The sequence below is a fragment of the Nelumbo nucifera genome, chromosome 6 (genome assembly GCF_055504915.1).
Source record: "Nelumbo nucifera cultivar China Antique chromosome 6, China Antique-T2T, whole genome shotgun sequence".
Classification (NCBI taxonomy): Eukaryota; Viridiplantae; Streptophyta; class Magnoliopsida; order Proteales; family Nelumbonaceae; genus Nelumbo; species Nelumbo nucifera.
In genome coordinates this window covers 17,156,213-17,183,900 of record NC_142654.1, presented here as the reverse complement: position 1 = coordinate 17,183,900, position 27,688 = coordinate 17,156,213, and the positions used below count along the sequence as shown (strand labels likewise).

At 37.5% G+C, this 27,688-nt stretch overlaps 3 protein-coding genes across 10 annotated transcripts in view; all 3 read left to right on the top strand.

Annotated features, from left to right (window-relative positions):
• The window catches only part of LOC104590702 (protein IQ-DOMAIN 5-like), a 40,853-nt gene extending 31,313 nt beyond the window's left edge, over window positions 1-9,540 (top strand). For all 6 annotated transcript variants that reach the window (XM_010249438.3, XM_010249453.3, XM_010249459.3 and 3 more), the window contains exons 6-7: window positions 7,657-8,143; window positions 8,963-9,540. In XM_010249438.3, coding sequence (XP_010247740.1) covers window positions 7,657-8,143; window positions 8,963-9,117 — 642 coding nt within the window. In that variant the 3' untranslated portion in view covers window positions 9,118-9,540. The remainder of the gene's footprint in view (window positions 1-7,656; window positions 8,144-8,962) is intronic.
• A 1,620-nt stretch (window positions 9,541-11,160) lies between these two features.
• LOC104590694 (glycosyltransferase BC10) lies at window positions 11,161-13,900 on the top strand. Of its 2 annotated transcripts, XR_734148.3 has the most exons (3): window positions 11,161-12,483; window positions 12,973-13,400; window positions 13,510-13,900. XR_734148.3 is itself a non-coding variant. In XM_010249427.3 (2 exons), the coding sequence occupies exon 1, from the start codon at window positions 11,374-11,376 to the stop codon at window positions 12,469-12,471; it is 1,098 nt and encodes a 365-aa protein (XP_010247729.1). In that variant the 5' UTR covers window positions 11,161-11,373; the 3' UTR covers window positions 12,472-12,483; window positions 12,973-13,424. The 2 variants fall into 2 exon arrangements, 1 of the variants encoding a protein (XP_010247729.1); XM_010249427.3 differs by lacking the exon at window positions 13,510-13,900 and having other exon boundaries at window positions 12,973-13,424.
• A 4,563-nt stretch (window positions 13,901-18,463) lies between these two features.
• On the top strand, window positions 18,464-22,460 carry LOC104590681 (oil body-associated protein 1B-like). Of its 2 annotated transcripts, none has more exons than XM_010249419.3 (3): window positions 18,464-18,648; window positions 18,751-19,154; window positions 22,067-22,460. In XM_010249419.3, exons 1-3 carry the CDS (start codon window positions 18,527-18,529, stop codon window positions 22,243-22,245), a joined length of 705 nt encoding a protein of 234 aa, XP_010247721.1. In that variant the 5' UTR covers window positions 18,464-18,526; the 3' UTR covers window positions 22,246-22,460. The 2 variants fall into 2 exon arrangements, with proteins under 2 accessions (XP_010247721.1, XP_010247712.1); XM_010249410.3 differs by having other exon boundaries at window positions 22,061-22,460.
• The last annotated feature ends 5,228 nt before the right edge of the window (window positions 22,461-27,688 follow it).

Genomic DNA, 27,688 nt, shown 5'->3' with positions numbered 1-27,688 from the left:
GAGGATACAACAACCAAGCTCTGAAGAAGTCTTCAATCTTGAAATCTGAAAACAACTTCAAACTTTTTGCTCAATGTGCTGCTCTCCAAGTTATTGTTTTAACCAAGGAAGCACGATTCCCTTGCTTCTTTCCTTTTCTGCAAAACAAACCATCTAGTCTATTAGGAGAAGACCATTTGCATCCAAAGAGAGAAGTAAACCAATCCCAAAGAAAGCTAACAAAAGGACATGATATTAAAAGATGAAAGGCAGTTTTACCATTCAACTTACAAGGAACACACCAGTTGGGGGACAAACACCAATTTGTTCTTTTTCTTTGAAGAAGACCAAAGGTATTAGTGCAACCATGAAACACTTCCCAACAGAAACCACTGATTTTAGGGGGAATGGGAGAGCACCAAATTTCTTTGATTGGGAAAGAAGGGGAAGTAGAGGTGGCAACCAAGGAATGTAAGGACTTACAAGTTACAAGAAAACAACCCATCATAGTTGGGACTCCAAACTCTAGAATTTGAGCTACCTTCATTCAAAAAAATGAATTCAACAAGATCAAAAGTTCAGTCACCATAGGAAGTTCAGATTCTCTAAGGTTCCTAATGAAGCCAAAATTCCAGTTTAGACCTGAAGAGAGGTGATGCTGGTTTATGAAATGAGAAATAGGACTACCCTTAAACTTGGAAAGATCAAAAAGAGAAGGCTGTCAGCCAGAGGGGTATCCCCAATTCACACATCCTCCCAAAACCTGATTTTCTGACTAGAGGCCAAATCATACTTGATATGATGTAGGAATGTAGGAAAAAAAGTCATGGATGGCCTTCCAAGGGGCAGCCAAGGTTGCTTTACGAAGACATCCAGCATCCCATCCATTGCTCGATATGCCATGAATACTCACCACAGCTTTGTGCCATAGCTTCTCATTTTCAATGGGAAATCTCCATAACCATTTGCTGAGTAAAGCCTGATTCATCAACTTAACATTACCAATTCCTAACCCTCCTATTTTCAATTTCACCACCTTTTCCCATTTAACCAAGTGATCCTTTTTTCCCCCTGGCTCCCAAAGAAAATCTCTCATGATTTCAATTTTCCTCACTATCTCCTGTGGCATCCTGAACACTGACATGTACATTGGAAGATTTGCTAGGGTAGACTTAATAAGGGTTAACCTCTCCCCCCCCGATCGAGATATAATTCCTCTTCCACCCAGCCAATCTCTTCTCAACCCTTTCCACCACTGGGGACCAAAAACTAACTAATCTAGGATTATCTCCTAGCGGTAAGCCTAAGTATTTCATGGGCCAATCACCTTTCTCTCAACCTAGGGATTCTGCCATGCTTCTCACAACCTCACTTTCTCCTCCCCCAAACTTGGCCAATCCAACCCTTCCATAGGCAATCTTTCATTCAGAGGCCATCTATAAAACGATTTGAAGTGAGCTATAAAGGTTCTGGCTATTTCATCCTGATTTGTAATGACCTCCCCTTCTACCTATAACTTGGCCACAAATTTTTTCCGCATTTTTCCACTTGCTAGATCATGGAAAAATTTAGTGTTTCCATCACCTTCCTTAATCCATTGGTGTTTTGACTTATGTCTCCAACAAATCTCCTCTCTAAGTAAGTCAATCTTCAAATCCTTTTTTAATTGTCTTTTCATCTCCCTATCATGTTCATTCATAATCCTTTGGGCTTTCTTCTCATCCAAATCCTTAATTTGAGATATTAAATTCAATTTCTGTTCCTTAATTCTACCAAAATGGTCCCTAGTAGAAACCCCTACACCAGTTTGCCTTGGCCTATTACTACTTGTGGGCCTTGCTAAACTCAGCTGCCCATTGTGACCAGAAATGTCCAGCACGTGACCACTTAATTTGTCACACCCATACCCAAAATGATGGTTCAGTTCCCTCCTTTCTTGGTTCAGGTTGGTTCAGACCTACCATCTCCCCTTCTTTTGATAACTTTTGAACCAAATAGTTGTTAGACAGTTGTATGCCCTTAGCTTCAATCAGAATTATGTACATTATGAATTTATTGTAAATAAATAAAGTACACATTTGATTCATGTTCCTGTGGTGTGTTTCTGTGTAATACCCTTAAACTGGACACTTAATGAGACTTGCGTTAGTTTAGAATGTTCACAGCCATTGGGTAAGTCTGGGGAGATTTATCCTGCCAAGGCTGACACTGATGTGCGGCCAACTATTGGGGTGGCTTGTCTCAGCTACCAGGGTGAGACCCGAAGCACATGCAGTGTAGGATTAATAGAACCTCTGGACCGGACCAGATTTCTAGTATTGCCCTAGACCTTGGAGATAGATGGGCAAAACTGGAAAGTTACACCTGACCCCTAGACTCGATTATGATACTACACTAGGTGTTGGATTGGGCTGTCTTTGATGTACCAATCAGTGAGATCCTTAGCGGGGGTCAAAACCTGGGTATGTTGGGACAGTCCGAGAATTCATCTGAGTGGGTGATCATAGTAACAGGATCAGCCCCTTTGTTGGACAAAGGTAATGATCGGGGATGCACTCTCTCTAATGGAAACCAAGACTACCGGCAGCCGATTTCAATTGTTGAGATTTTGTTTTGCAAAATATATTTATATATAAAGATATATATGTTATGGTTTCGAAATGATTTGCAAAAGGTTTTAATTCCCGGGATCCATGTAAGCGGAGAGTGCAACACTGTTCCTTGCAGTCGAGGGAGAGGTCCTCCCTTGTCGGGCAGTGTTTGATCATTATGGGCTGAGAGGTTAAGTGTAAAACCATTGGGGATAATACCTGATGGGCTAATCTTGCATCTGCCCACAGTCCCTGGGTGTTACAAGGTGGCTTGGCCCAGGGACCACTTAGGGTAAGTGTTGGGCCCATAGAGCCCACAAGATGGGTTTCAAGGGGTGCATTGTCCATAACAGTGTATTCGGCCAGGCCTTGTAACAAAGGCTGAGCTGAACCCATGTGGTTGATGTGTAGATCAATGTTTGGGTCCCACGCCATACAAGGAAGCCCAACTGGGCAGCAGTTTGGAAGGCTAAGTGAGTACATAACCTTAAATGGGCCTTAAGCCCATTTCGAACTGGGCTGATTTGATCAGTCACTTAAAGGGGCGAATTCTGAGATGGATCAGCTGATAGGATTGGGCCTAGACCCTATCCACTTAGAGAGTCCAAGATCTAAATGAGATTTAGATCTGGAAGCCTCCTAATTAGATTAGGAGATGGCTGATCTGACCTGCAGATAAGATAAGGGTTATCCCTTATCACTTAAAGGGACTTCTAATCCAAATATGATTTGGATTAGCAACTCCTAATGGGATTAGGAGCTGATTCCTTTAAGATTATGAAAGAAAGAAAGGGGCGAAACACAGTTAGTGATTGATGTTCAATTCTCTTCAGAGCTGAAGATCACAAGAAGAGAGATTTCTGCACCCTGCGAATTCTCTCTTGCCGCCTCCTTCCTGCCGCCGCCATCACCTTCAGTTCGATCTCCAATTCTTGGGAGAAATCAAGATCTGATCTTGATTCCAATCTTTTGGGAAAAGATTGGTTGGAGCTGTACTCACAAGCCGTCTAGTTGATTCTTGAGAAGGGTCAAGTTCTTTTGGAAGAACATTGCTGATTCTGCTCCATCCTGCACTGCGCCATCTTCAGTGGGAGCAGATTTTGGATCCTTCCTTGGGCATGAACACCTCCATTGGGAGATATTGCTTCTCTGTATCAGGTACATCCTCCCTCCTACTCCTTTTGGTTCAGATCTGGTTTGGTTCTTGATTCAAGATTGATCATTGAAAAACATGTTTTTCAAATATAGGGAATTCGATTCCCTGCAAAGATGGGAGAAATTTTTTGAACTTCGCCCTATCCATTCCGCAAGACTTGGGCGTCCATGTGATGGATATCCCATCCCTTCAATAGTTGCCACCTTTGACCACCTCATAAGACCTGCTACACACCAACCTGTTTCCTTGTTCACCACTCTTTTGATCTTCCATCTGCATCAAACCTTCCAGTCCCTTCAGTTCCTGTTTACCCTTTTTGGTGAAACTTCCATTCCCATTTGAAATCTCCAATCCCCTTGGGCCATGCAATGCTTCTTCTTCCACCCTTTCATCCTCCTTCCACAAGCCTGCTTCTATGGAGGAAGCCAGCTATGTCGAGTATAAGCAATCCTACACTCTTAAGTCTATTTTTCTTGGCAGATCTTCTGGCCTTACTCCACTTAATAATATAGCAGCCGAGAGGAGATCCACCAGAAAGAGCACCAGTGAGATGCCCTCCACACAACTGGGCTTGGATTCAGCCTCTTCTTGCCTCCATGGGTGGAAAAGCAAACCCAAAATACGTACAAGCACATCATCTACAACAGAAAAGTCTTTAGAGTTGGACAGGGGACACCCTCTGAAAATTGTGAATATTCCAAGATCTGATTGAGTGCTGATTGAATGGTAGTTGCAGAAAGGTCTAATCTATCTTCAACCAAATCCAGCAATGCCTTACAGCTATCAAAAGGGGTTACAACAAAAGTGCCTATCAATTTCAATTTTCGTATCACCAAGTCTGCAACTCTCCTCCAGTCACTGACCTGGTTTTTAGCTTGGTGCTTACTCTCCCATTCTTCCCTCCTTGAGAAACCAGCCATCTTACAGTGCTCATTAGTCTTCACCATAACAATTATCTCTTGTCCTAGATCTTTAGTTTTACTACTGTTTTCTTCAATCTCTTTCATCTCTGTTGTGACCTCTGCTTGTGCATTTGTCAGGCATTGCAATAACTCAGTAAGCATTCCAGTAACTTTCCTCCAACCATGGCCCTGTCTTCCTTCAGGGAAGCAAACAAGCTGCTTCTTACCCTTTATAAAATATTCCAGCAAAACTACATATGATCCTTTAATATTCCTTTTGCATTCTAAGACATACCTCTTTCCTTCTTCAGTGCCAAATTCTTTCCAGTTTTTTTGCTTCCCTTTGAGACTTGCTCCAAGTACAAAGTCCTTGAACCATTTGATCACTCCAACACCTTCCAATATCACAGTAGCCTTCTTAGCTTCCTAATCTTCAAACCCAACATTCTAGATCTCCATTCTTTGAACAAAAACTCTTTTGCTTCCACCTTCAGTGCCCTTCTCCAGCGACCTGCCACCATGAACCTCTCTTCTGCCATATATTAGATTTCTGAACTCTGAACCTCATGGCTTTAGCCTTCCTCAACCATACCAGAACAGCCTTCAACTCTGCTCAAGTGGAATCCCCTACACCAACCAGAATAAAGCATCATAATGTTTCCCCAAATGGGCTGAAAGCACTGGTTGTGCTTTTGATTGGTTAAAGGTTAGAGCATCATAATGTTTCCCCAAATGGGCTGAAAGCACTGGTTGTGCTTTTGATTGGTTAAAGGTTAGAGGTTAACCTGAACCAGGATTTTTTATTGGTTTAGTGGTCCAATCATCTGGGTCAACAATGGGCTGAAAGCACTGGTTGTGCCAGCATTTAAATTCCAGAAGTGTTTGGCTAATATATTGTAGGAAATGTCAAAGAGCGTAGTACAAACTAAGAAGCATGGTTTAAAATGCTGAATATTTCTGTTTCCATGGGTGCTGACATGAAATATTACTGGAATCAACATATTCCCTAGTGAAAACTACTTATATGGTTGGAGTACATGAGATGGTATTATAAAATCGCAAGGCAGAAAAAAGAGCAAAGGGCATTTTGTGCCCAAGGTGCAACGTGATGCTGTGCCTTTATGAAGTAAGTTGCAACATTTTTAAAAGTTCAAGGAAGGCAAAAAATGTAAAAAAATCAAAATAAATCAAGAAAATATAAAAAATGGTATTAATTAAAAAAATGCAAACTTTAATTTTAAGCTAAACATTTTAAAAGAAAACCTGCTCAGTCTATTATATATAAGATCATTCAGTGGCTGCAAGAAATCATGTGGCAGTTGATGCCCAAGGAGTGTAATATGCTGGAAAAAATGGTAATTCAGATTCTTAATATCAACCTATTAGCTGCTAACACTCCTAAGGTTAGCTGCTAACCTCCTGTGGGAACCCAGGTGCCAGTGGGGTGGGGGTGTTATAAGGTACGATCATGGCATAGTTTTCAAAGGCGTGAAAGGGGCTAGGTGACAGGGGGCACCTTGTTGCCTAGGCGTCGCTTAGGCAATGGATTTTTTTAGTAAAAGTTATAAATCCTAGGGTAGTTCCTTGGGTTCCATGATAACTGGCAACCTTATTTCCTTAATAATTATCCATAATTTTCATAAGAAAAGTATAAATTTCATGTTAACATATAGAAAATCAACATATTCATGAGCCCCTAAGTGATTTCTTACTACTTCAACCCCTGTCCTTTTTAGTCCGCTCCTAGCTCTTCTAGTCCCCTCAACTTGAAACTGATCATTTCATCTTACTGGTGCTGTAGATTGGTCTTCTCTGTGTATGACCTAAGGCTCTTTTATCATTTCATAAAGTGTCATTGTATATTTCCACATTCCATTCCAAAATGTTTCCACCATGTCTATAATTTTAACAGTATCTTCATACAACATTTCTGGCATGTTTCTTATGTTAGGATGACTGACATTTCCATCAACTCTGACATTTTAAACCTTCAATATAAGAGCAATCAGACTAAAATGGGGAAAATTTGGGTTTTGATGTAAACTAAAGAAACAATGTACATGGATCAGTTTAAATCATTTAGAGATGTTGAATGAACTCCTTTAATGAAGAATTTTTGCTCTGTTGATGTCTGCAATGGCTGCTTGCAGAATTAGATATAATATGGAAGGGGAAAAAAGAGGGAGATAACATGGGATCACTCAACAGGGGGCCTACAATCACTTTGGGGCGTTGAGGATTACTCACCATTCTTAATAATATAAGCTATGAGAAATTAACTGAACTTTATTCATGTGCCATTTAAAGGAGATATGATGTCTTCTGCTGTGTCCTCTTTGCAGAATATACTTCGCTTCTTAACATTTAAATTGAATGTCAGGGAACCCAGACTCGAACAATCCAGCTTATGCCATTTGACTTTTCAAGACATAGCTTCAGTTGTTGATTAACTGTCTAATTCCCTTTAGTCATCAGCACTTGAATAACCTATAGATCAATGTGATCTTCTCACCTCCGGTTGGGGGGGGGGCAATATCCCTTGCTATTTGTATTGATGGATCAGCCTGGGTATTTATTGGTAACTATAAAGGATAGGACACTACTTACTAGTAAACTGTCACCATTTCTTTTGAGTAAAAAGAATATGGAGATGGGTTTAAGCTCTCCAAGCCATTGTTAGATCCTAACTAGCATCTTCTACGTGCACAGCAACTATTTGCCAGAAAAAAGCACTGACTTGGTCCTTGTCTACTATTTGTCTGGTAATTTACTTGATTTCTCAAAGGCCTTTTCTTTTCCCTCAATCATTGTGTGTTTTTCCAGATATTGGTTCTCCATCATCCATCTTATCTTACCATTACATTTTATACTATATTGAAAGAATTTGGTTTTCGGATTAGGTGGATGTCCAGCTAAATGATAAAGATCATCCATTTTTCAATATCTGGATTACTATTCTTTGCCCTTGCATCTCATCCTGCTGTTTTTTGTGGTTGTCACTGATGTCGATATGTCTCCCATTCTGCAGTGGCAGGCAGGATCCAGGCAACAGTCAGCCCCTGCAGGGTTTGAACCTGATAAAAGCAACTGGGGTTGGAATTGGTTGGAGAGATGGATGGCAGTCCGACCATGGGAGAACCGATTCCTTGACATTAATGTCCGAGATGGAGTGATCATCCATGAGAATGGATCAGTAGATGGAAAGAATGGCACCAAAACCCAATTTAGATCTGCTGGGAAGAAACTTACCACATCAAACCTACAATCAAACATTCAGAAAACAGTTACATCTCACTCAGATGGTAGTGGATCTTCATCAAGCAAGTCTACTAGTCTGCTAGCAACATCCAACATGCTATCAGTAAAGCCGATGCCTAAGCCGCCTCAGGAGGAGCCAATTGAAGAAGCCAGTTCACAACCTTCTGGGGTTGGGCCACGGTCATACAGCAATCCTAAGGAAAGACCCACACAGCAAGATGCTCAGGCAAAGAAGCGTTTGTCCCTGCCATCCAGTGGTAAGTCTTCTATACCTGGATGATCTGTTCTGTGGTTGCCTTGTCCTTTATTCTTCCATGTATAAAACAACTTCATTAAGTTAGACTGCAGTAATAGTGGCCATGGGGAATCTAGCCTTGGGCTTTTCACCTCCAGATTGGTCCTATATGGCTCAACTGGTCTATGTAGAGAACACTGATGTGGACCCCACTGCTGTGGTCCCCACTGTGTTCGTATGGCAGCATAGCATATGTTTTTTGTTAGTTGTGTCAGTGTTAGTTGGTAGTTATTTCAGTTTGTTGTTACAGCTTGTTATTTTAGCTTTTTTATTAGTTTATTTGCCATGTAAGCAATAAGGGCAATTCAGCCCTTTTACAATTAGTCAACATATATAAATATTAAGAGTGGGTCGGCAGATCATTATGATCGACCCTCTCTTTTCTAAAAACCCTTTGTGTGCTTCTTCTTTTCTCCCTCTCTTCTTCTTCTTTCCTTCTGAAATCTTTATTTTTGCTTTCGAATTCAAGACTGATTGTAGTCTTGATCAACTACTGTCTAAAAGGTACAGAACGAATTAAAAGATATAGAAATTTTCTGATTTCTAATACTGTGATTAGCTGATGGTCAACTTGATTGGTATTTTTCTGTCCCCCGATGGAAGAAGCCTTTTATGAGTTCACATTTGTTTGTGAAGCCTTGGTTTGAACTACAACAACCTGCACTCATCTATGCAGATGATTGCAGTTGTTTAAATGTTGCAGACTAATGATTAAACCAGAATCATGGTTCCCTTTTTTTTTTTATTGTTTGTTTACTTGATTTGGTGGCACCACTAACAGGTCTTGGACCAGAAACAGCCAGACGTCCAAGTAGATCTGCCCTGGGCAGAACACCTGTGGCACAAAATACCATCAAGGAAAACTCAAGGCTTAAGGGAAGGCATAACTCAAACCCCACAAGTGCTGTTCCGCAGGGAGTTGAATTGCAGATTTGAATACTCACTTCGAAGGTGTTATATTCAAAAAATCAAGGTACCAACAGGAGGATCAACTGTTGCTGTCTTGGTTTGTGTATATATAATGGGGGTTCTTCTAGCTGCGAGGTGCCATAGTGTTTCATTTCTTATACTTGGTGAGGTGATATCACTGTAGCAGCAGTGTTGAGGAGACAGGTTTGTTTTTCATTCAATCCACAATAATATAGGGGGAGTTGGATTCTACTGTAATTATTATTTTTAACCGAAAAAGATGTATTGATGTAGCATTTATCTGTTTATTGCCCAGTTTCAGAACCTTTATCATGTATTGATGAGTGTCAGTTAAAGTGTTGACCTCACATGCCTCATCTAATACCATCCAAACCCTACTTGTCTCAGTAATTTCCGTTGATTTAGGTGTACACTTCCTGCTTCTGCATATACGGACCCTTGATTCATGTGGATTTGATCTATTGGTTGTCAAGATTAGGTAGCATTTAAGTTGTTACGTTACCAATCAATGGCTGTTGGATTTTCAACCAACTATATATCGTATCACAAGAACATGAACCTGACCTCCAGTGTTTAGGGCCATTTACTTGCCACGTGTCATGCCCAGAGATCAGGATCTACCAGTGAATGAATTTCTCAGAATACTTGCGACTCTCTTTATGGGGCCCATTCAATGGCGTGTCATGCTACTTTGAGCAAGCGAAACGTGGCAAGTTATCGGTTGATCATCCCAAGGTTTCAAGCGTTCAACCATGTAGGTCAATGCCAAAGGCCCAAAGCACCTGCTTGAGAGTTTTTCCCCCTTTGATCATGAATTCATGATATATGAGCTCTGGACTCACTTGGACTCACTGAGATTCTCTTCTGGACGTACCTTACATTGGCATGACCCAGTTGAACCGAGCTTCTGAAAGAATAAACCGTAGCTGCGTGGGTCTTTCGCTGCAAATCCCACAACAAATCCAAGGAGCAAATTTGTGTCCACTAGCTAGAAAGCATATTTGTGTATCTACACTACACTCGTCATAGTCAGATTCGGCGGAGCATTTCTGAAAATTTATTAACCCAGAAAAGAAGTAAATAAAAGAGGCAGAGCTGATGCTACTGGGCACCTGGCCGGATGCTGGTGGATTGGTGCCTTGGTGGGTGGTGTATCTCACCCACTTTTGCTCAACTCTTATCTGATGGGAGACAAATGGGCTCTCTGTCTGTGTTTGTGAATTTGTGATACACACCAGGTGCTTTGTTAAAGCATCCCCTAACATTGCTTGTATGTAAAACGACTAGTGATTTTTTTTTTGTGCTAAAATACGCACAGTGCACTTTGTGGGAAAAGCAGAGAATCCTAGGAGAATAGGCTAGGGATCCTAGTGATATTTTTGCTCTAAAGTGCAGTGAACTTATTCCATTTACTTGAACCCCCCTCTCTCTCTCTCTGCATACAAACAAAACAAAAGGATAATGTCTCCATCTCTATGCTGATAATTGGATGCAGATATGGTGTTTGATGCCTCAATCTCAATGCACAAGCATTTCCTTGGCCTACTTACTCCATCTGACGGCGTGAGTGACGGCAACTAGAGAGTTAGATCAAAGTGTCAAGATGAGCTGATAAGTAACAAACATTCAAACACCCCAACTAACGCCGTTAACCCTAAATAGGAAGGCATCAGGTCCCACACCTCAATCCGTCAACACCTCCTCTTGTCTCTTACCAAGTTACCAAGTTACCTCTCCTTTCATTCTCTCTCCTCCTCCATCACTCCGTCCCTTCTTTTAATTCCAAAACAGAGCTACTAAACACCCAACACACCCCACCCTGTTTGCTTTTCTATCACTTCTTCTCAATGCCCCTCCAAATTAATATAAGAAAGCAAAAGAAGAAACCCAATTAAATTAAGTTGAAAAAAATGGAGAGAGAACAAACAAACAAACAAACCCTTATTCTATTTCCTTGTGCTCTCATCAACCCTAAGGTCTAATCTCTCTCTTTCTCTCCCTATTTTGATATCGGTTATTTATTTTATTTCCTTTTTTTATGTACATGTCTTATCTTTATTTATTTTTTCTTTTCTACAAAAACCCTTGATCTCCCTTGGTTCAGAAACTGAGGAAAATAACAAAAACGAGAAGGGGAAAAAGCAAGCAAACTGCAAACCCCAATCCCTCCATTTCTTTCTAATGTCGTTCTGAGAAACCCTGTAAAAGAGATCCCCATTTGTCTCTGTTCATTCAGTTCCTCTCTCAGATTTCTATCTGACCATGTTTTCATCCCCATTTGTTCTATCATTTGCTCTCTTACTCTCCCTACCTCTGCTGTTCCTTCTCGCCCCTCGAATCCTCCCTCCCCGGCACCTCCCGATCTCTCTCCCTGACGAACTCGACGATCTTGCGCTCTTCCGCCGAGCTTCTCTCGCCGACTCCGCCTCACATTCTTCCTCTTCCTCCGCGTTCACTTTTTCTCATCTGGGCACCACCAATCCTCCGCCCAAGATCGCCTTCTTGTTCCTCACCAACTCCGACCTCTTCTTCGCTCCTCTCTGGGAGAAGTTCTTCAATGGCAACCACAATCTCTTCAACATCTACATCCACGCCGACCCATCTATCAAATTGAATCCTCCCGGCGGAGTTTTCGAAGGCCGATTCATCGCTGGGAAGAAGACCCAGCGCGCCTCCCCCACTCTAATCTCTGCTGCCCGTCGTCTCCTCGCCACCGCTCTGCTCGACGATCCCGCCAATTCCTTCTTCGCTTTGGTGTCTCAGCACTGCATCCCACTTCACTCCTTCCGCTTCGTCTACCACTCCCTCTTTGCTTCCGCTCCCGTCGAGTCATCCTCCGCCGATTCGGACACCTCCTCGACTCGGTACGATCAACCGAGGTATCCAAGCTTCATCGAAATACTATCGAAAGAGCCCGGTCTATGGGAGAGATACACGGCGAGAGGGAGAGACGTGATGATGCCAGAGGTACCCTTTGAGCAATTCCGAGTTGGGTCTCAGTTCTTCGTGCTTACGAGGCGGCACGCCTTGTTGGTGATCAGGGATCGGAAGCTGTGGAGGAAGTTCAGACTTCCGTGTCTGAAGACCGAGTCGTGTTACCCGGAGGAACATTACTTCCCAACTCTGCTTTCAATGGCGGATCCAAAGGGTTGCAGCCACTTCACGCTCACAAGAGTGAACTGGACTGGCAGTACCGGCGGACACCCACATACGTATCGGCCAGCCGAAATATCGCCTGAGCTAATTTATAAGCTCCGTGTCTCCAATTCGACTTATTCCTATTTGTTTGCTCGGAAGTTCTTGCCGGACTGTCTGAATCCATTATTGGAAATCGCCGACACCGTCATTTTCCGGGACTAACGCAAGCCCCAGGTAATTAACACATACACACTCACTCTTTTTCTCTATTGTGGCCATTTTTCTTGCTCCATTTTGCTCCTCGACTATCTGGTTGGGTTCATGATGAAGCCGATTTGACTCGGAAGCAGGGCGAGTCGGCCCCTGTTATAGGTAACTATAAAAAATGTATTCAATGTTATCGACGATTCGGGTATTTCCGAGTCAATTTGAGTAATTCCCATTTGCTGGCTGTTTCCCTGAAATCCGGATTCGAAACTTTGCTTTGCCTGTCGAAATGGTAAGCCAGATAACGGGTCGGTAAACTCGTTTTGTCGGTGGTCTTAACGATAACGAGTCGGCTGTTCGACTGGAATCGTTCTCAACTGGGCAATGCACTTCTTCCCTTTTGCCTGTTGTGATGTGATCGTAGATTCGTAGTCTCATGACTCATAGTCTGAGCATTTGTGCTGCGTATAATCTGAGTAGCGATCTGACTCGTCCGAGTTTGATTTTCTTTTGCAGGTAGAACGAGTGAAGGGAATAAACGTACGGTGGTGGAAGAGGCATAAAAAAAGGTGAAAGGCCCAAGCCCAGAGAAGAGCCCAACTTCAAACTTAAAAAAGAAGCAAAAAAGAGTTGGTCTTTTTGTTTTTGCTTTTTGTTTTTGTGTGATGTTTGTAAATACGAGTAGCGTGGGTCGTCGATGAAGAATCATCGACCGTATATACCTGATGAAAAATGCTAAATCAACGGTGGATGGTGCCCAGAGTGGAAAAGAGAGAAGCACTAAGGAGCCAAGGAGGCCCCACTGCTTTTTCTTCCCTTTTTCCTGCTCTCGTTTGGCTTTAGCTCCCCTCAATTTTCTTTTTTCTTTTTCTTTTTGTTTCTTATAATGGCGCTATGTAGACATAAAGAAAGGAAAACGTATCATCGCCAATGGGAAAATGAAGGTCTGTTTGGATCTCCGTTTCACATGTCATGACTCATGAGTCTTCTTTCCCTTAATTCCTGTTTTGACCATGGAATATATAATTAATACGTACACTGGTATCTTTTTAGGGTTTCTCTGGATCTGATTTGATTCATAGATCTACAATTCTACACTGGTGGTGGTGGGTATAACTGGGCTGGAGGGCTTTCTTTATTTGATGGGCCGGATTGGTAATTATTTTAATGGGTTGATGATGAGAAAGATGGTGCAGTCTTCAGTGGTTGGGTCCAAAAGAGCCATGGCTGGACCCCTTATTATTAATGGGGTGTTTGGATTGTTTGATACCTTGCTATTATTGTAGTGTAATCATTTCAATTTTGGTTTTCAATGGCATTTGAACCCACAACCACAATGGCTGGGCCGAGTTTGTTTGTAACTATGATATGCTCTCCTACACAATTACAAACTTGCTGGCAGTGTAAAATTTGATTCTTAAAACTGATGCAAAATTTGCACCAACTTCCTCCTACCTCAATTCTCTTGTATAAGTGGAAATTGCATTATCTTGCTTCTTAGCGTCCTACCTCATTTCAATCACTTTCATATAAGGTGGAACTACGCTGTTGCATTTCTTTTTTCTTTTATTTTCTTGGACAAACAAATATGGCAAAGTGAAATCCAAGACAAAAGTAAATTAAAATTATTCAGCCTATTTGCACTTCTATACATTTACATTGGTTTTAATGAAATTTGCACTGCAACCAAATGCAACTAAAACCTTGGAATGCCCCCACAATTGGGTATTTTCATAAATTATTATTTGTTATTTTAATTAGTATATAAGTACCTTATTAATGCTACTGTTAAAGGTATGAATGAGAGTGAAACTTTTGTTTGATTAAAATACTTTTATTTTTAAATTTGGTTCATCTCTAATAGTGAAAGAATAAAGTGTAATTTGAATTACTACTTTTCAACTTATTTAATTTCCTCTCATTAAGTCCTGTATTTAAGGTATTAACTCCTATTATTTAATTTGAATTACTACTTTTCAACTTAACTAAAATGTCCTTATCTTTTGATTTGACCCCTCTCTAATTGTGAGGGCAAAATATGTAATTTGAACCGCTTCTCATTAAGTTTTATATGTAAGGTACTAATTCCCATTCTCTCACATTAAATCCTATATTTAAGCTAACTTTTCTCATTAATAAGTTTTATCTTTTTTTTTTTTTGCTTCAAATAAATTATGTCAATTAGATCTTTGCAATATAAAATCCATGTTTTAAAATCAACTCAAAATGACACCATTATTTAGCATGGTAGTGGGTAAGTAATTCAACCAACCAAGCCAAATGGTGTCATTTTTGAGTTGGTTTTAGACATGGATTTTATGCAATATGAGTGTTGCCTACTTTATACAATATGACTTTAGATACTTGGAGTCTTGGACTAAAATAGACTTACTCCACACTAACCCTACGACACCACATACAATAACTTCCCCTAAATGGATTCTAAGGCTTACGTGAGACCCACAACAAACTCAACAACCTACTAGAGGAATTATTGTCTCTTACTTGGTTGGGGTACTTGTGTTCTACCAAATGCATTTTTTCACTTGAAATTTAGTGTTTGGGGTTAGGGCTTAAAGATTTAACGATTTAGGGGTTTAGGGATTTAGGGATTTAGGGATTTAGGGTTTGGGTTTATAAGTTTAGGGTTTATATTTAAAATTTAGGATATATGTACTCGATTTATGACACCTCCATGTCCATGAACTACCCATTGCATGAACAATGCAATGGGCTAATTGATTTTTTGTGTATTCTATGAATATTATCAAAGAATAAATAAATAGCTGCTTTTTAGAAATTTACTTTCTAACCTGACATCCTAATGCTCTCTCTCTCTCTCTCTCTCTTACTGTCAAAGTGGTGTTAGTGAAAATCATAAAATTATCAACAAATCGTAAATGGTTCACCTTGATTCCTTTCTTCGAAATCGTTATTTCCAGTTCTTTGGATTTAAGAACAAATTATCTTTCTAATAGTGCATGATAAATAGATAAGGGGATAGTGGGTTTCCTTGACAAAGACAGTCTACATAGCCTAATATTACCTACCTTATTTTCATTAATTAAAAGAGAGAAACCAGTAGTTTCAATGCATTCCAAAATGCTATTGACACACATCAATTCACTCAGCCCATTTCTAGTCCCTTGCATTTACACTAGTGCAATTAAAATCTACATCACAAGATTTATTAAGTTGGCTAAACAATAAAAACACATAAGAGTATATAATTGTTTTATACTTTTAATTTTTAAATAATTAATTCTTATTTATATTTTGGGTTCAACTATGATATGTGAAAGATATGATATCTGAAAATTTTTTGATCAATCAACTAGTATCATAAATGTGGTAGCCAATCAAGTGTTATTTATCAAAATTCATGGGTGGATTTTGATTGATGAAAACTCTTCAGGTACCATATCTTTCCCACATCATAGATTTTCCCTTATATTTTATATACTATTTTTAATAATTTTTTTTACAATACAAAAATAATAATAATTAATTTCATCTAGGGTTGTTCATCAAATTGATGAAATCGACTGACCTGACTAACTTGAACTGAGTTGGTCGGTCTTTTAGTATTTCCATTTCAACTTTAGTTCAACAATTTCCCAACTTGACCAGGTTGGATCAGTTTTGCTTTAGCCATTTGTAAATCGACCAAATACAAACGACCTAACCGTATATTATATTTTTAATACAAAAGTGAAAAAATTCTCATATTTCTTTGTAAAATATTTTATATCATAAATTTAATTTTTTTTATTTTGTTTTTTAATAATACTACTGTAATTTTTAAATTTAAATTTAAATTTTAAGTTTAAATCTTTTGAACCAACCAACCAAACCAAAAAAAATGACCCAAATTGATACAACCCAAGTTGTCTAGTTTTCACTAATGGTTAGTTAGCTTTGGGTGATCAACCCCCCAACTTGGCCAGGTTGATTTGGTTGGCCAAACAACCTACAACCAAACAAAACCAATCCATTAACACTCTTAATTCCAACTAAATTAATAGTTTAATACATCTCTAATAAATAATAATAGTTTAATCTCCAATAATTATTGAAATTTTATTTGCAAAATACACAATTATTGAAAATATATTGATAATTAAAATACAATAAATGCTAAAAATATGTTAAATTAGTCAATAAATAGTGTAATATCAAATAATAGTTTAATCTCTAATAAATATTAATCAATAAATTATAATAAAAATACAATAAGTACAATAAATTAAACTTCAAAAGTTAAACAATAGTAGTTTAACCTCAAAAAATTATTGAAAAGTTTCTGTTAAATAAAAAAAAAAATAGATTTATACATAATAATTGAAAATATATTTATCACAAAATCAATAAATAATTGATTAAAATAGAATAAATATTAAATTTAGTATATATTAATATATAATAAATATAGATCATGATTTTAAAATTATTATTAATAAGTATTATTTTTTTTGAAAGTTATTTTCTAATATTGTTAATTAATATAAGTGAAATTAGTTATTTAAATAATGTCTATATTTAAATTTGAAAATATCAATTATTTATTGAATTTAATAATCCATAAAATTATAATTTAAACTATTATTACATGATTTTGTTATTAATTTTGTAAAATATTAAATTATTATTAATTTGAATATTATGTTATAATTATTTTTCCAGTTTAAAAAAAAATTAAATTTATTACATAATTTCATTATTTTAACTATTTAAAATCTAGTTATGTTATATTTTGTTAGTTGGAATATTTAGTTATTTGAATATTTAAATAACACATAAAATATTTAAACTTTTTTGTTATTTGAATTTTATTTCTATTGACGTTATCACATAATATTAAATATTTTTTTATATGATCATTTAGCTATTTGTAGTATTTTGTTATTTAAGATATTTAGTTATTGAAATATTTAAATAATATTTTATTTTTTACTGTTAAATTTGTATAACATTTAAATTGAATAATCTGGAAAACCCTAATTTATATTATTGTCAGTATATAATTTCGTGATGTATTGTATAAAATATAAAATTGTTAATAATATGAATATTATTAAATCAATTGTAATTATTTTTTGTGTTTTTAATAAATATTTTAAAGTTATTGTATAATTTTTAGGATATTTAAATAATTTTAAAATTTTAATTCAAACTTTATTTAGATAGATATAGATAAAAAGTGGGAAAAATGATAAATAGATATTAGAGATAATTTAAGAAAAAATGGAGAATAATGGAGGAGATAGTTTACTAGAAATTTTAGGAGATGATATTATTTAGATCATTGAAAATGTCTATATATATATATATATATATATATGTGGAAAGATAAAGATGTTAGATAATATTTTATGGGAGGGGCCTATGCTAATCACGGGCAAAAAGCTACAAACAATTTTGTAATAATACAATGAGATAAACATGCAACTATATATGGATGATAGGTTAGGACATGAGTATTTTGTTTTAACATGATGCAGAAGATCATAGTATAATAGTCAAGCGTTAGAATAATTAAAGTGACCCAAAGAAAGAAAAAAAAAATAGTACATGGTGCTAGATAACAAAAAATAGGAAGAAAATAATAGTGATTGAGCCATTGCAATATATGCCCGCCATTGCTGAAGCTGGTCAGACGAAGATAAACGACTAGCTACTTACAGAAGGAAACGGGAAGATTAGCGTATGATCGTGTTTGATAGAAGTCCAGAGTCCAGACAATAATGAAATCAAGTGGGTCCATATTATCTACCTGGCTCAGAGATGATGGATATTCCAGGTCAAGATAGTTTTCACTTTTTCACCTCAATCCTCTGCATCATATATGTAGTAAAAAACCAGACAATTCTCGTTCTATTCATGGATGAGAAAGTGATCGAGATGCAGTAACGTGTCCAGCCACGTTACAGTCACAGAGACAAGCAGCGCCAGTTGTGACAGTGCATGGAGAACCACTTTTGGCTATTAAAGGAAGGACAGAACTGAAGCAGCAGGAGAAGTTCAGTGTAACAACACTCTGTAAAGAAGAATTAAAGAGAGAACATTAATAATGACGACTCGCCCGAACGTCCCCGGCGAACCAACTCAAACCGGCACGGCCTTGCTGGAGACAGCCACCGGCGCCATCCAATCCTTTGCACCCATCAACAAAATCCACGAACATCAATGCGCGTAAGTCTCACTTCTATCTTCCTGTATTAATTCTTTTCCTTGCTTCCTTCTTTTGGTTCTGATGATTCCAGTGGTTAATTGGCCTGTTTAATTAATTCGCAGGTTTCATTTCTATGCGTACGACATGACTCGTCAGGTGGAATCCCACCACTTCTGTTCTCACCAGAACGAGGAGATGCGGCAGTGCCTCATCTATGACAAGCCCGACGCAGAAGGCCGACTCATCGGCGTCGAATACATGATATCGGAAAACTTGTTCCTGGCGCTGCCGGACGAGGAGAAGCCGCTGTGGCACTCGCATGAGTACGAGGTGAAAAGTGGGGTGCTGTTCTTCCCCGGCGTTCCTGGTCCGGTGCAGAGAAAGGCGCTTGAAACGGTGACCGGCACCTACGGTAAGACCTTTCACTTTTGGCAGGTGGACAAGGGCGACGAGCTTCCTCTGGGTTTGCCCCAGCTGATGATGTCTCTAACCAGAGATGGCCAGCTCTACGATAGCCTTGCCCAAGGTACCTACGTCACCCCATTATTAGTCTATATAGTCTTGGCCTCAACAATTTGCCCGAATACAACCCGGAAATTTTTTGGATCGGGTCAGGTTGAAATCCGGGCCAGGCTAAAATATGAACATGATCTTATAGTGTTGGGGCCTTTACCAATCATGTTAGAAATATATGTTAATCTTAGACATAAGAACGTTTTAGTAAAATGATTTGAAAAAATGACCCGACCCGATTCCAACCCAGTTAAAAGTCCGATTTGTGTTTTTGATAATGAATCGGCTATGTAACCAACTGAAAAAGTTAGGTTGGTTGGTTTTAAGATGCGATTAGGGTTAACCGTTAGTCAGGGTGGAAAAATATGACCCTGACCCCAAGTCTAATCCAACCCTATGTTTAGGGTTAGGAACGAGGGTTCAACAATTTGGTTTTGTGGTTGGGTTAGGGCTGATTTCGACCTGATCTAACCAGGCCATTGGTCTGATCTCCACCTAGACATAGAGTCTTAGGTGGAGTTGGTGGTGAGAACTTGGGAATGGGGGTGATTAGGCTTAAGAACTTGTAGTTGATAAAGGCAACTTTTGGGCCCTACTATTAGGGCAAATTTCTAAATCGATGATTCGGGCCGAAAATCAAAACCGACTTGAACTGAACCGAAGTTCCAAAGCCCATTAGGCCATCTAGTATGGTTAAGAAATTTTGGATTAGTGAATAGTGATTAATGAATAATTTTTGTGATTAATTTTTTATTTAAATTTTATCATAGGAGATGCTGAAATGATGTTCAATTTATGACTTGTTTTTAAAATTAACAAGATTTTATCACAGGGATGGGATGAACTTAGAACCGAAACCGACCCAAATCCAACTCGACTCAAATCGACCAGGTCGGTTTTGTTTAACACTGGGTCGATTTCGGTTTCTATGTCAGGTAACCCGATCAGGTCGGGTCGGTTGGAAAAACCGCAGTAAACCGACCCAACCCGACCCGTGAACAACCCTATCTACTATCAATAAAAATAATTTTTTTAATATAATTTCCAAAGTTTCTTCCTCTTCTAAACCACTTTTACCTTAACTTGCGAACTTCAATTACCACTATCCACCACTATCACCTATTGCCGCCCACCTCCGCCCTTGCCCACTAACGCCAACGCTGCCCACCTCCGTCCGCTTCAATGACCAAGAAGATGAAGATTTCTGGATTGACCTTCGTCCCAACCCCACAATCTTCTTCTTCATCATGTAGAGTCTTTTTGAACTATATATCCTCCTGACTCTTGACTTTCCAGCTCTAGCCCCAAGATTGGTGTAATAGAGCCGTACCGACAAATTGGTATTGTCGGAGGTGGGCGGAGGCGGTGGCGGTGTTGGTAAATGGTGGTCATTGAGGTTTGTGGGGCTGTGGCGTATGTGGTTTGGAGGAGGAAGAAGATGAATATTGTTTTTGCCCTTGTTTAATATATTTTTTTAAAAAATTAACCTATTTTAGAAATTATATTAAGAGGATTATTTTTATTGATATTAGGTAAGGTTCAAAGTATCGTTACGTATTGATCTGCATCGGTTGATATATATCGTTTTGGGACTCTTTCGATATGCCCCTACAGTGGGTGTATTGGGGTCTAACCGGTTTAGGGGATGGAGGGGTCTTAGACCGGTTCTGCTGAACCAGTTTTGAAAAAAAATAAAAAAACAAATATTGAAACAACCGATACGTTCCTATCAGCTATAATCCCTTTTTATATAGTCTTGGCTTGGGTCGGACGAACTGGACGGTAGGACCCCAGCGGTGCTTGGCATAATATCAAATATTATACATTATATGTGCAATTTTATGATATTTATATACAATTTTGAAATTTAATATTTAGTATATTTAATATATAAATAATATATTGCAGTATGGGCCTTAAGTTTTTGGGTTTGGACCGGGTTGAAAATGATCACCTTGCAATTGTGCCAGTTAACCCAAAACCAGAAAGCTGAATTGGGTTGCATCAGATTAAACTTTGGATTATGTTAGGATTGAAAAGTATTAATCTAACTTAACTTTGGATTGGGTTAAAGGTTGAAGTCTGGCCAAATATTATATAAATATATGAATATAATATAAATATATATTAGTTTAAGCCCACATGTTAATGCACATGTGAAAGGAAAGATGAATATCTAAAAATGAATTAGTGTTAGACAATGATGGTAGTAAATTTGTGATTCAATTTTATGCATTGGATGCGTAAGTGATTGCTTTATATAATATTAGTGTAATATTATTTTTTGTGGAATTTTTAAAAACAAATAAAGAAATTTGATAACGACCTGAATTTTTTATATGTTTTGATTTGGGTGGTGTTTTGTATGGATTTCGTTTATTTGATAATGGTGTTATGTTTATAAAAGTTGGTCTTGATTTAAGTGTATATCAATCATCTCAATCATGGTTTTCAAAACTGATTCAGAGACTAAACTGGTCAGGGGTTCATTTACTGAGTCGAAAGGTCTGACCATTCGAACCGAACAGTCAGTCCATTCTAACAAAAAATAAAAATAAAATAAAAAATGGTCAAAACCGTTTGAGTGGTTCGAATGGTTAACTGCCCAGGTCAGCGGCTTGTTGACCAAAATTAACGGTTTTTGAAGAAAATCTGGTTTTGGGGAAAATTGAAACCGATCATTCGACCGGTTCCCGGTTTTTTCTATCTGAACGTCCAGTCCGATCTGATTTTGAAAACAATGGTTTCAATGGTTGAGCCTTTATTTACTATTTTGTTGATGTAGCGTCTAATGGCATTTAATGGTACTTAATTATTAATAAATGATTTATTAAGTATTTTTCTCGAATTTAAGAACAAATTAAATATAAACATTTATTTAATAAACCGAAGCTATATCAAACACATACTTGGTATAAGGTGCAGACATAGAGAAGCGTTTCGGGATATGTTTCAAAACAGAGAGCGAGAACAGAGCTTACATGGCAGGACCTAAGCAAGGGATTCATCCATTGGCCAATGGTGCAGGCAAAGGGCTAATGACAAAGCTGAGGGAGACGGATTGCAAGCCAGTGGATACTGCTGCTGCTTCTGGGGTTGTTTGAGGAAATCTAAGCACCCATTCCTAATTAGGCTTGACTGGACAAGAAATGGAATAAAGTCATAGTTTTTTAACTTTTTTTTCCACTGTATAAATATATAAATATCATGTAGCTCATGGATAGGATATTGCTTTAATTTCTTAGTTTTTTTTTATATTATTATTATGAAGCGCTATGTCTTGGTTCTTCTTAGCTTAATGGAATATTGATTTTAGGTAGAGGTGTCTACTGGGCCGGATTTTGTCTAATCTGATTTGGTTTAATATGAATTCATTACAGATGGATAAGTCTAATTCAATCGGATGAAAACTTTAGATTATTTGGACCAGTTTAATTTAATGTTTGGACCATTTAATCTGTTCTAATTGGTTTTAATTTAGATTGGTTTCAATCGAAATCTTGTTCATTGATAGTTGTATACCATTAAGGCTGCATTTGGAATTTATGTTAAAATGCATTTGTGAACATTGAGTTTTTATCTACAAAAAGGAGATAAGTCTTTAGAATAACAAATGCTAAGTGCTCCAATCCAAAACCGGTCCATTGGCACCTCTAATTTTAGCACCCCTAATTTTAAGCACCACACAAGTCTCGATGAGAGAGATTTTATTTAACAAAATTTAATAAAAGATGTTTAATAAATCATCCTTAAAATATAGAATTTAAGAAAACTTAGGGCCTGTTTGGTAATGTGTTTTAAGTATAAAAAATGCCACATAAAAGCCATCTTTCATATCGTGGTTTTTCAAAACCAATTGGACCGGATGGTTAGACCAAAAAACTTGGGAACCGTTTAGGCAACTGGATTCGTTTCACCTTAAAATTGTTTTTTGACCAAAAACCATTGATTTAGTCGGCGGCTTGTTGACCTAGGCAATCGAACCATTGAATTCTTTATTCGGACAATGGTTTTTGACTGTTTTTTTTTTAAGTCAGAATGGGCCATCCATTCAAATTAGACTTGGAAACCGGTCTTCAGAATGGTTCTCTGTCCAGTCCGGTTTTAAAGTTCTTATTTCATGTGAAAATCCATGCTCGGGTTTTAGAATCCTTGTTTCATATGAAAATCCATGCTGCAGGGGAGATGTGCTATAATGGGAGAAAGGAAATCAGGGCATATGGCTATTCTGCTTATAATAGAAAATGAGACAAAATGAAGGCCTAAGAGAACAATTCAAAATGACAAACCACAGTGGAACAAACCAAGAAAATCAATAGAAGAATCGATTTGTATATTTGTCAATACTAATAAGTGTGCACGTGTTTTGCACGTGATAATTTTAGATGATGAAAATGATAGTAATAATGTATCTAAATTTTTTATAAGTTTTATGTATTTTTTATTTTTTATTTTTTATTTATATATATATATATATTTGTTTTTATTATTAATCGGATGCATATTGAAAATACAAATTCGATTACATAAACACCTCATCCAAATATGTGATAATCAAATCGAGTTGTAAATTTTCAAGTATCATTGATAGGTTTACTTGTTTGGTTAGATTTTTTTTTATAATATTTAATCTTTTTTGTATAACTTTTTTATTTATTTATAAAAAATATAAATTTTAAATAGAGAGAATTGAATGGGGTGAAAAGTTGTAGTTTAATTTATAATTTAAACTTTATAATTAAATATGAACAAGTTAAAAAATGAGTATTTTAGTCAAAATAAAGTTTCACAATCATATTCATGTTTTTAATAGTAGTGTAAATATAGAATTATAAATGTGTTCAAAATTTTTATAACTTTTTTGTATTTATGCATATAAAAATAATTCTAATATGTCATACTTATTTTTTGTTTAATATGATAAATATATGATATTATATGTGTTTAAATGTTTTTTTTTTACAAAATTTATATATATTTTTTCATTTTTGTATTTTCATACATGTATAAATGGATTGACGGATGTGTTTTAAGTAGTATTTCATATATATAATACAATTAATTGAAATTAATTTGGGTGAGGGGGATAATGGGCAGAGTTGAGAAGAAATTAGATAGGAGTGGTGAAAGAAGTGGTGATGTCAACTGGATCATTAAAAGCCCTGGGCCTATACCATTCCTACTTTAGTCTATCGAAAATTTTGTAAAATAATGGGGGTGACCATTTATGATTATGTACTGGAGTTTTCTAGAAATTAAAAAAAAAAGAAAAATGTAGGGGGACCAATAAATCATCCTTTTATAACTCTAATACCTGAGATCCCCAATTGTACAATAGTTGAAACATTTTAGGCAATGGGACAATGTAATTGTGGCCCAAGAGGGGCCTTATTGCTATTAAATGAGATATTTTCTTAGGCATATGATGTTTTAGATTGTGATTATTTCCTTTGGGTTCTCAAATCATCATTAGGTTTTACAAAGGACTAGTGCCGGTTATCAAGGTGTGCATTTTTCCTTGGTCAAATTTCCCATGTTGATAAATGAAACTCTTAAGGTTATGTTTGGTTTGAAGGAAAAGGTAGGGAAACCTATATATTTCCTTTCCTTTTTTTACTTTTTCTTCAAACCAAACACAACCTAAAGGGACATTTTGAAGCCTCTAAGTGTTTAAGACATGTCGTGCTGGTTTACGGGTAGTATCAACACTGTCCAATTATTCGGGTCATGTCGTATAGACTCGTGGGCCTCAAAACAACCAGCCCGGCATGGCACGGGTTCTAAGGCTAGGCCTGGCATGGCCCGAGTTGTTTTGGATAGTATCAACCCATGGGTAACAAAACCCAATATTCACAATTTTGATCCCCATTAATTTGTTAGTTTCATTAGCCTTGAATATCAATCTATATGTTTCCCTTCCTTTTCCTATTTTTCTTTCAAACCAAACACAATCTGAAGGGACATTTAGAGGCTCCAAGGTTGTGTTTGGTTAACCTTTCAAAACCAAACACAACCTAAAGGGACAAAAATCTACGAAGGGTAGTAAGTTAATAGGTAGAGCTAACATAAGGTCTCAGTATTTAACAAAAAATCTATGGGAGGTATAAGTATTAACCTTTGAAAACCTGGGTGGCAAGTTTGATTGGAGATAGCCCACTTAGCTCATTGATCCAATCAAAACCATCAAAAACCTTGGACTCGCTCAGTTTGCTCGTTTCACCAGGTTATTGGTTCAACCACTGTTTTCAAAACTGGACCGGACCGGATGGTTGGACCGGAAAAACCAGGAATCAGTCATTTGATCGGTTCTGTTTTATCTCAAAACTGTTTTTTTTTTTTCAAAATCGTTGATTTTGGTCAGCAAACTACTGAATCGGCTGATTAATTGTTCGAACCGCTTAAACGATTTTGACTATTTTTCAAATTTTTTATTTTTTTTGTCAAAACAGACTGACTGTTCGGTCGGACTGTTCGAACCGATAACTGGACCCCTGACCGGTTCAGTCCTCGGTTCGTTTTTAAAAACCATGGGTTCAAAGTCAAAATCGTTTAAAAACATCGAGTCGAATCAAGGGATGCCATTGCCCTCATAGAATTATATATTGCTTTTTTATGAGATCAAAAATCCTTTTGGACTTTCTGTCATTTAATCTCTCTCTCTCACCACCTATCTGTACCTACCCCTTCAAACATAAGCTGTTAATTTATTGAAAAAATATTAAACATAAACCCTTTAAAATATTTGACATGAATATCTAAATTGTGTACCAAACATTTATATCACCCTGTATGTGATTTTGTGAATACAATAGATCTGGTTGGTCTGCCCAACCCAAGCTAACTCTTGACTCTCCAAACACAATACCCAGAACAGTAGACAAGCAGACAACTAACAAATAAATAAAACACATATCAGAATACTTAAATCTGTCCAAACATGGTTATGATCATGTGATCTTTTTAGTTGAATCTCACAGAAGTGTTATCTCCAACTCATGTTGCAGAATTTAAACCTACTGATTAAAATAAGACTACAAGAATGATGTATAGTTGAATGTGAATTCCAGTGGGATCCCACTTGAGAATCTCCAACAACCTCTAAATTTGACTCAATTAGCTATTAATTCTAGTGGTCTGCTCCATTAATTAAAATCTTTTATTTTGGATCATACAACCAATCTATGCAATAGATGCATGGTGATATTTAGCAAGAAAGCAGCAATGTCTTAAGGGTCTGTTTGGGAGGGCTTTCGGCATACAGCTTCTGGCATTCGGAGCTAGTCCCCATCCGAAAAAATGAATTTGTGAAAATCCGAAAAGCCCAAATCAAACTTCCAAACGCTACTTGAGCGATTAAAATGTCTGGAACATGGGTGCTCACTGCTCAAGATGAGCCGCTTCTTTGTAATAATAGTTCACTCCAAACGCAGAAGCTCTCCCAAAGGTGGTATTATCCGAATCAGTGCTTTTAAAGCCGGACTGGACTGGATGGTTGGACCTGAAAACTGGGAATGGTCCATTTGACCCCAAAACCGTTTTTTGGCAAAAACTGTTGACAGCGAATTACTAACTTAGGTGGTTGAACTGTCGACTCAACAACAGTTTTTGACTTTTTTTTTTTGTTTTATTTTTTATCAGAATGGATCATTTGTTCAGATCGAATGGTTGGGAACCAGTCCCCTCGGGTCCGGTTTTAAAAACCTTGATGCGGACGGTGGTATGATATTAATTGTTTGAAAATTGAAACTACAAAGAACCCTGCCTTCAATAAGTTGCTTTTCAGTGATCCAAAGAGGACACAGAAAAATATCAGAATTGTACGATGCATACGGTTTTCAAGAAGAGACCGGATATGCTCCTCACACCTGGCGCCTCACATGTACATCCTACCATACATCGGGAACATCTCCCGTACTTATTAATTATTTATTCACGGGAGATGTTTCCAATGCACTGTGGATGTGCATGTGAGACGCCCATTTGTAAGGAGTGGATTCCGTCTTAAAAGCCACGGATTGACAGGATTACGAACTGTCTGGATCAGTATAGTATGAAAGAGAAAGGGAGAGAGACAATAAAAGGTGATGGGATGTGCGTGTGAGGTGCCTGTGAGGCGTTATATGTGAGGAGCAGATCTGGTCTCCAATAAAAACCAATAGCTTTGGTGTCTTAAGTTCAAAAGAAAAGCAAGAATAATACCCCCCCCAAAAAAAAAAAAACAGAAAAGCAAGAATTGGTTTACGAAGAGCTGTTTTGCACTTTTGCTTTTATTTTTTATTTCTAAAAGTTTATCCAATCACGACCAGGTTTTTTTCATTTTAATATTAAAAAACAACTTTTCTTATTTTCGCCTTTTAAAACCAACTTTTAAAATATTTCACCTAAAGAAAGAAAAAAGAAAATCTTTCCAACCACCTTTTTGTAAATAACACAGGTGTGAAGACAAGGTGGACTGTGGAGTGCATGTGAGACCCACTAGCCATCCATGGAAAGCCTCTATTTACCCAGGTTTGATCCTGTTCCTCCGCCATGGGAATGATACCAAGT

What these genes read in the sequence shown, in the direction of transcription:
- LOC104590681 (XM_010249410.3), top strand. Translation starts at nt 18,527, where the DNA reads ATGACGACTCGCCCGAACGTCCCCGGCGAACCAACTCAAACCGGCACG. An exon ending in ATCCACGAACATCAATGCGC is followed by an intron (nt 18,649 to 18,750) that starts GTAAGTCTCACT and finishes ATTAATTCGCAG; the next exon opens with GTTTCATTTCTATGCGTACG. An exon ending in CTACGATAGCCTTGCCCAAG is followed by an intron (nt 19,155 to 22,060) that starts GTACCTACGTCA and finishes ACTTGGTATAAG; the next exon opens with GTGCAGACATAGAGAAGCGT.
- LOC104590694 (XM_010249427.3), top strand. Translation starts at nt 11,374, where the DNA reads ATGTTTTCATCCCCATTTGTTCTATCATTTGCTCTCTTACTCTCCCTA.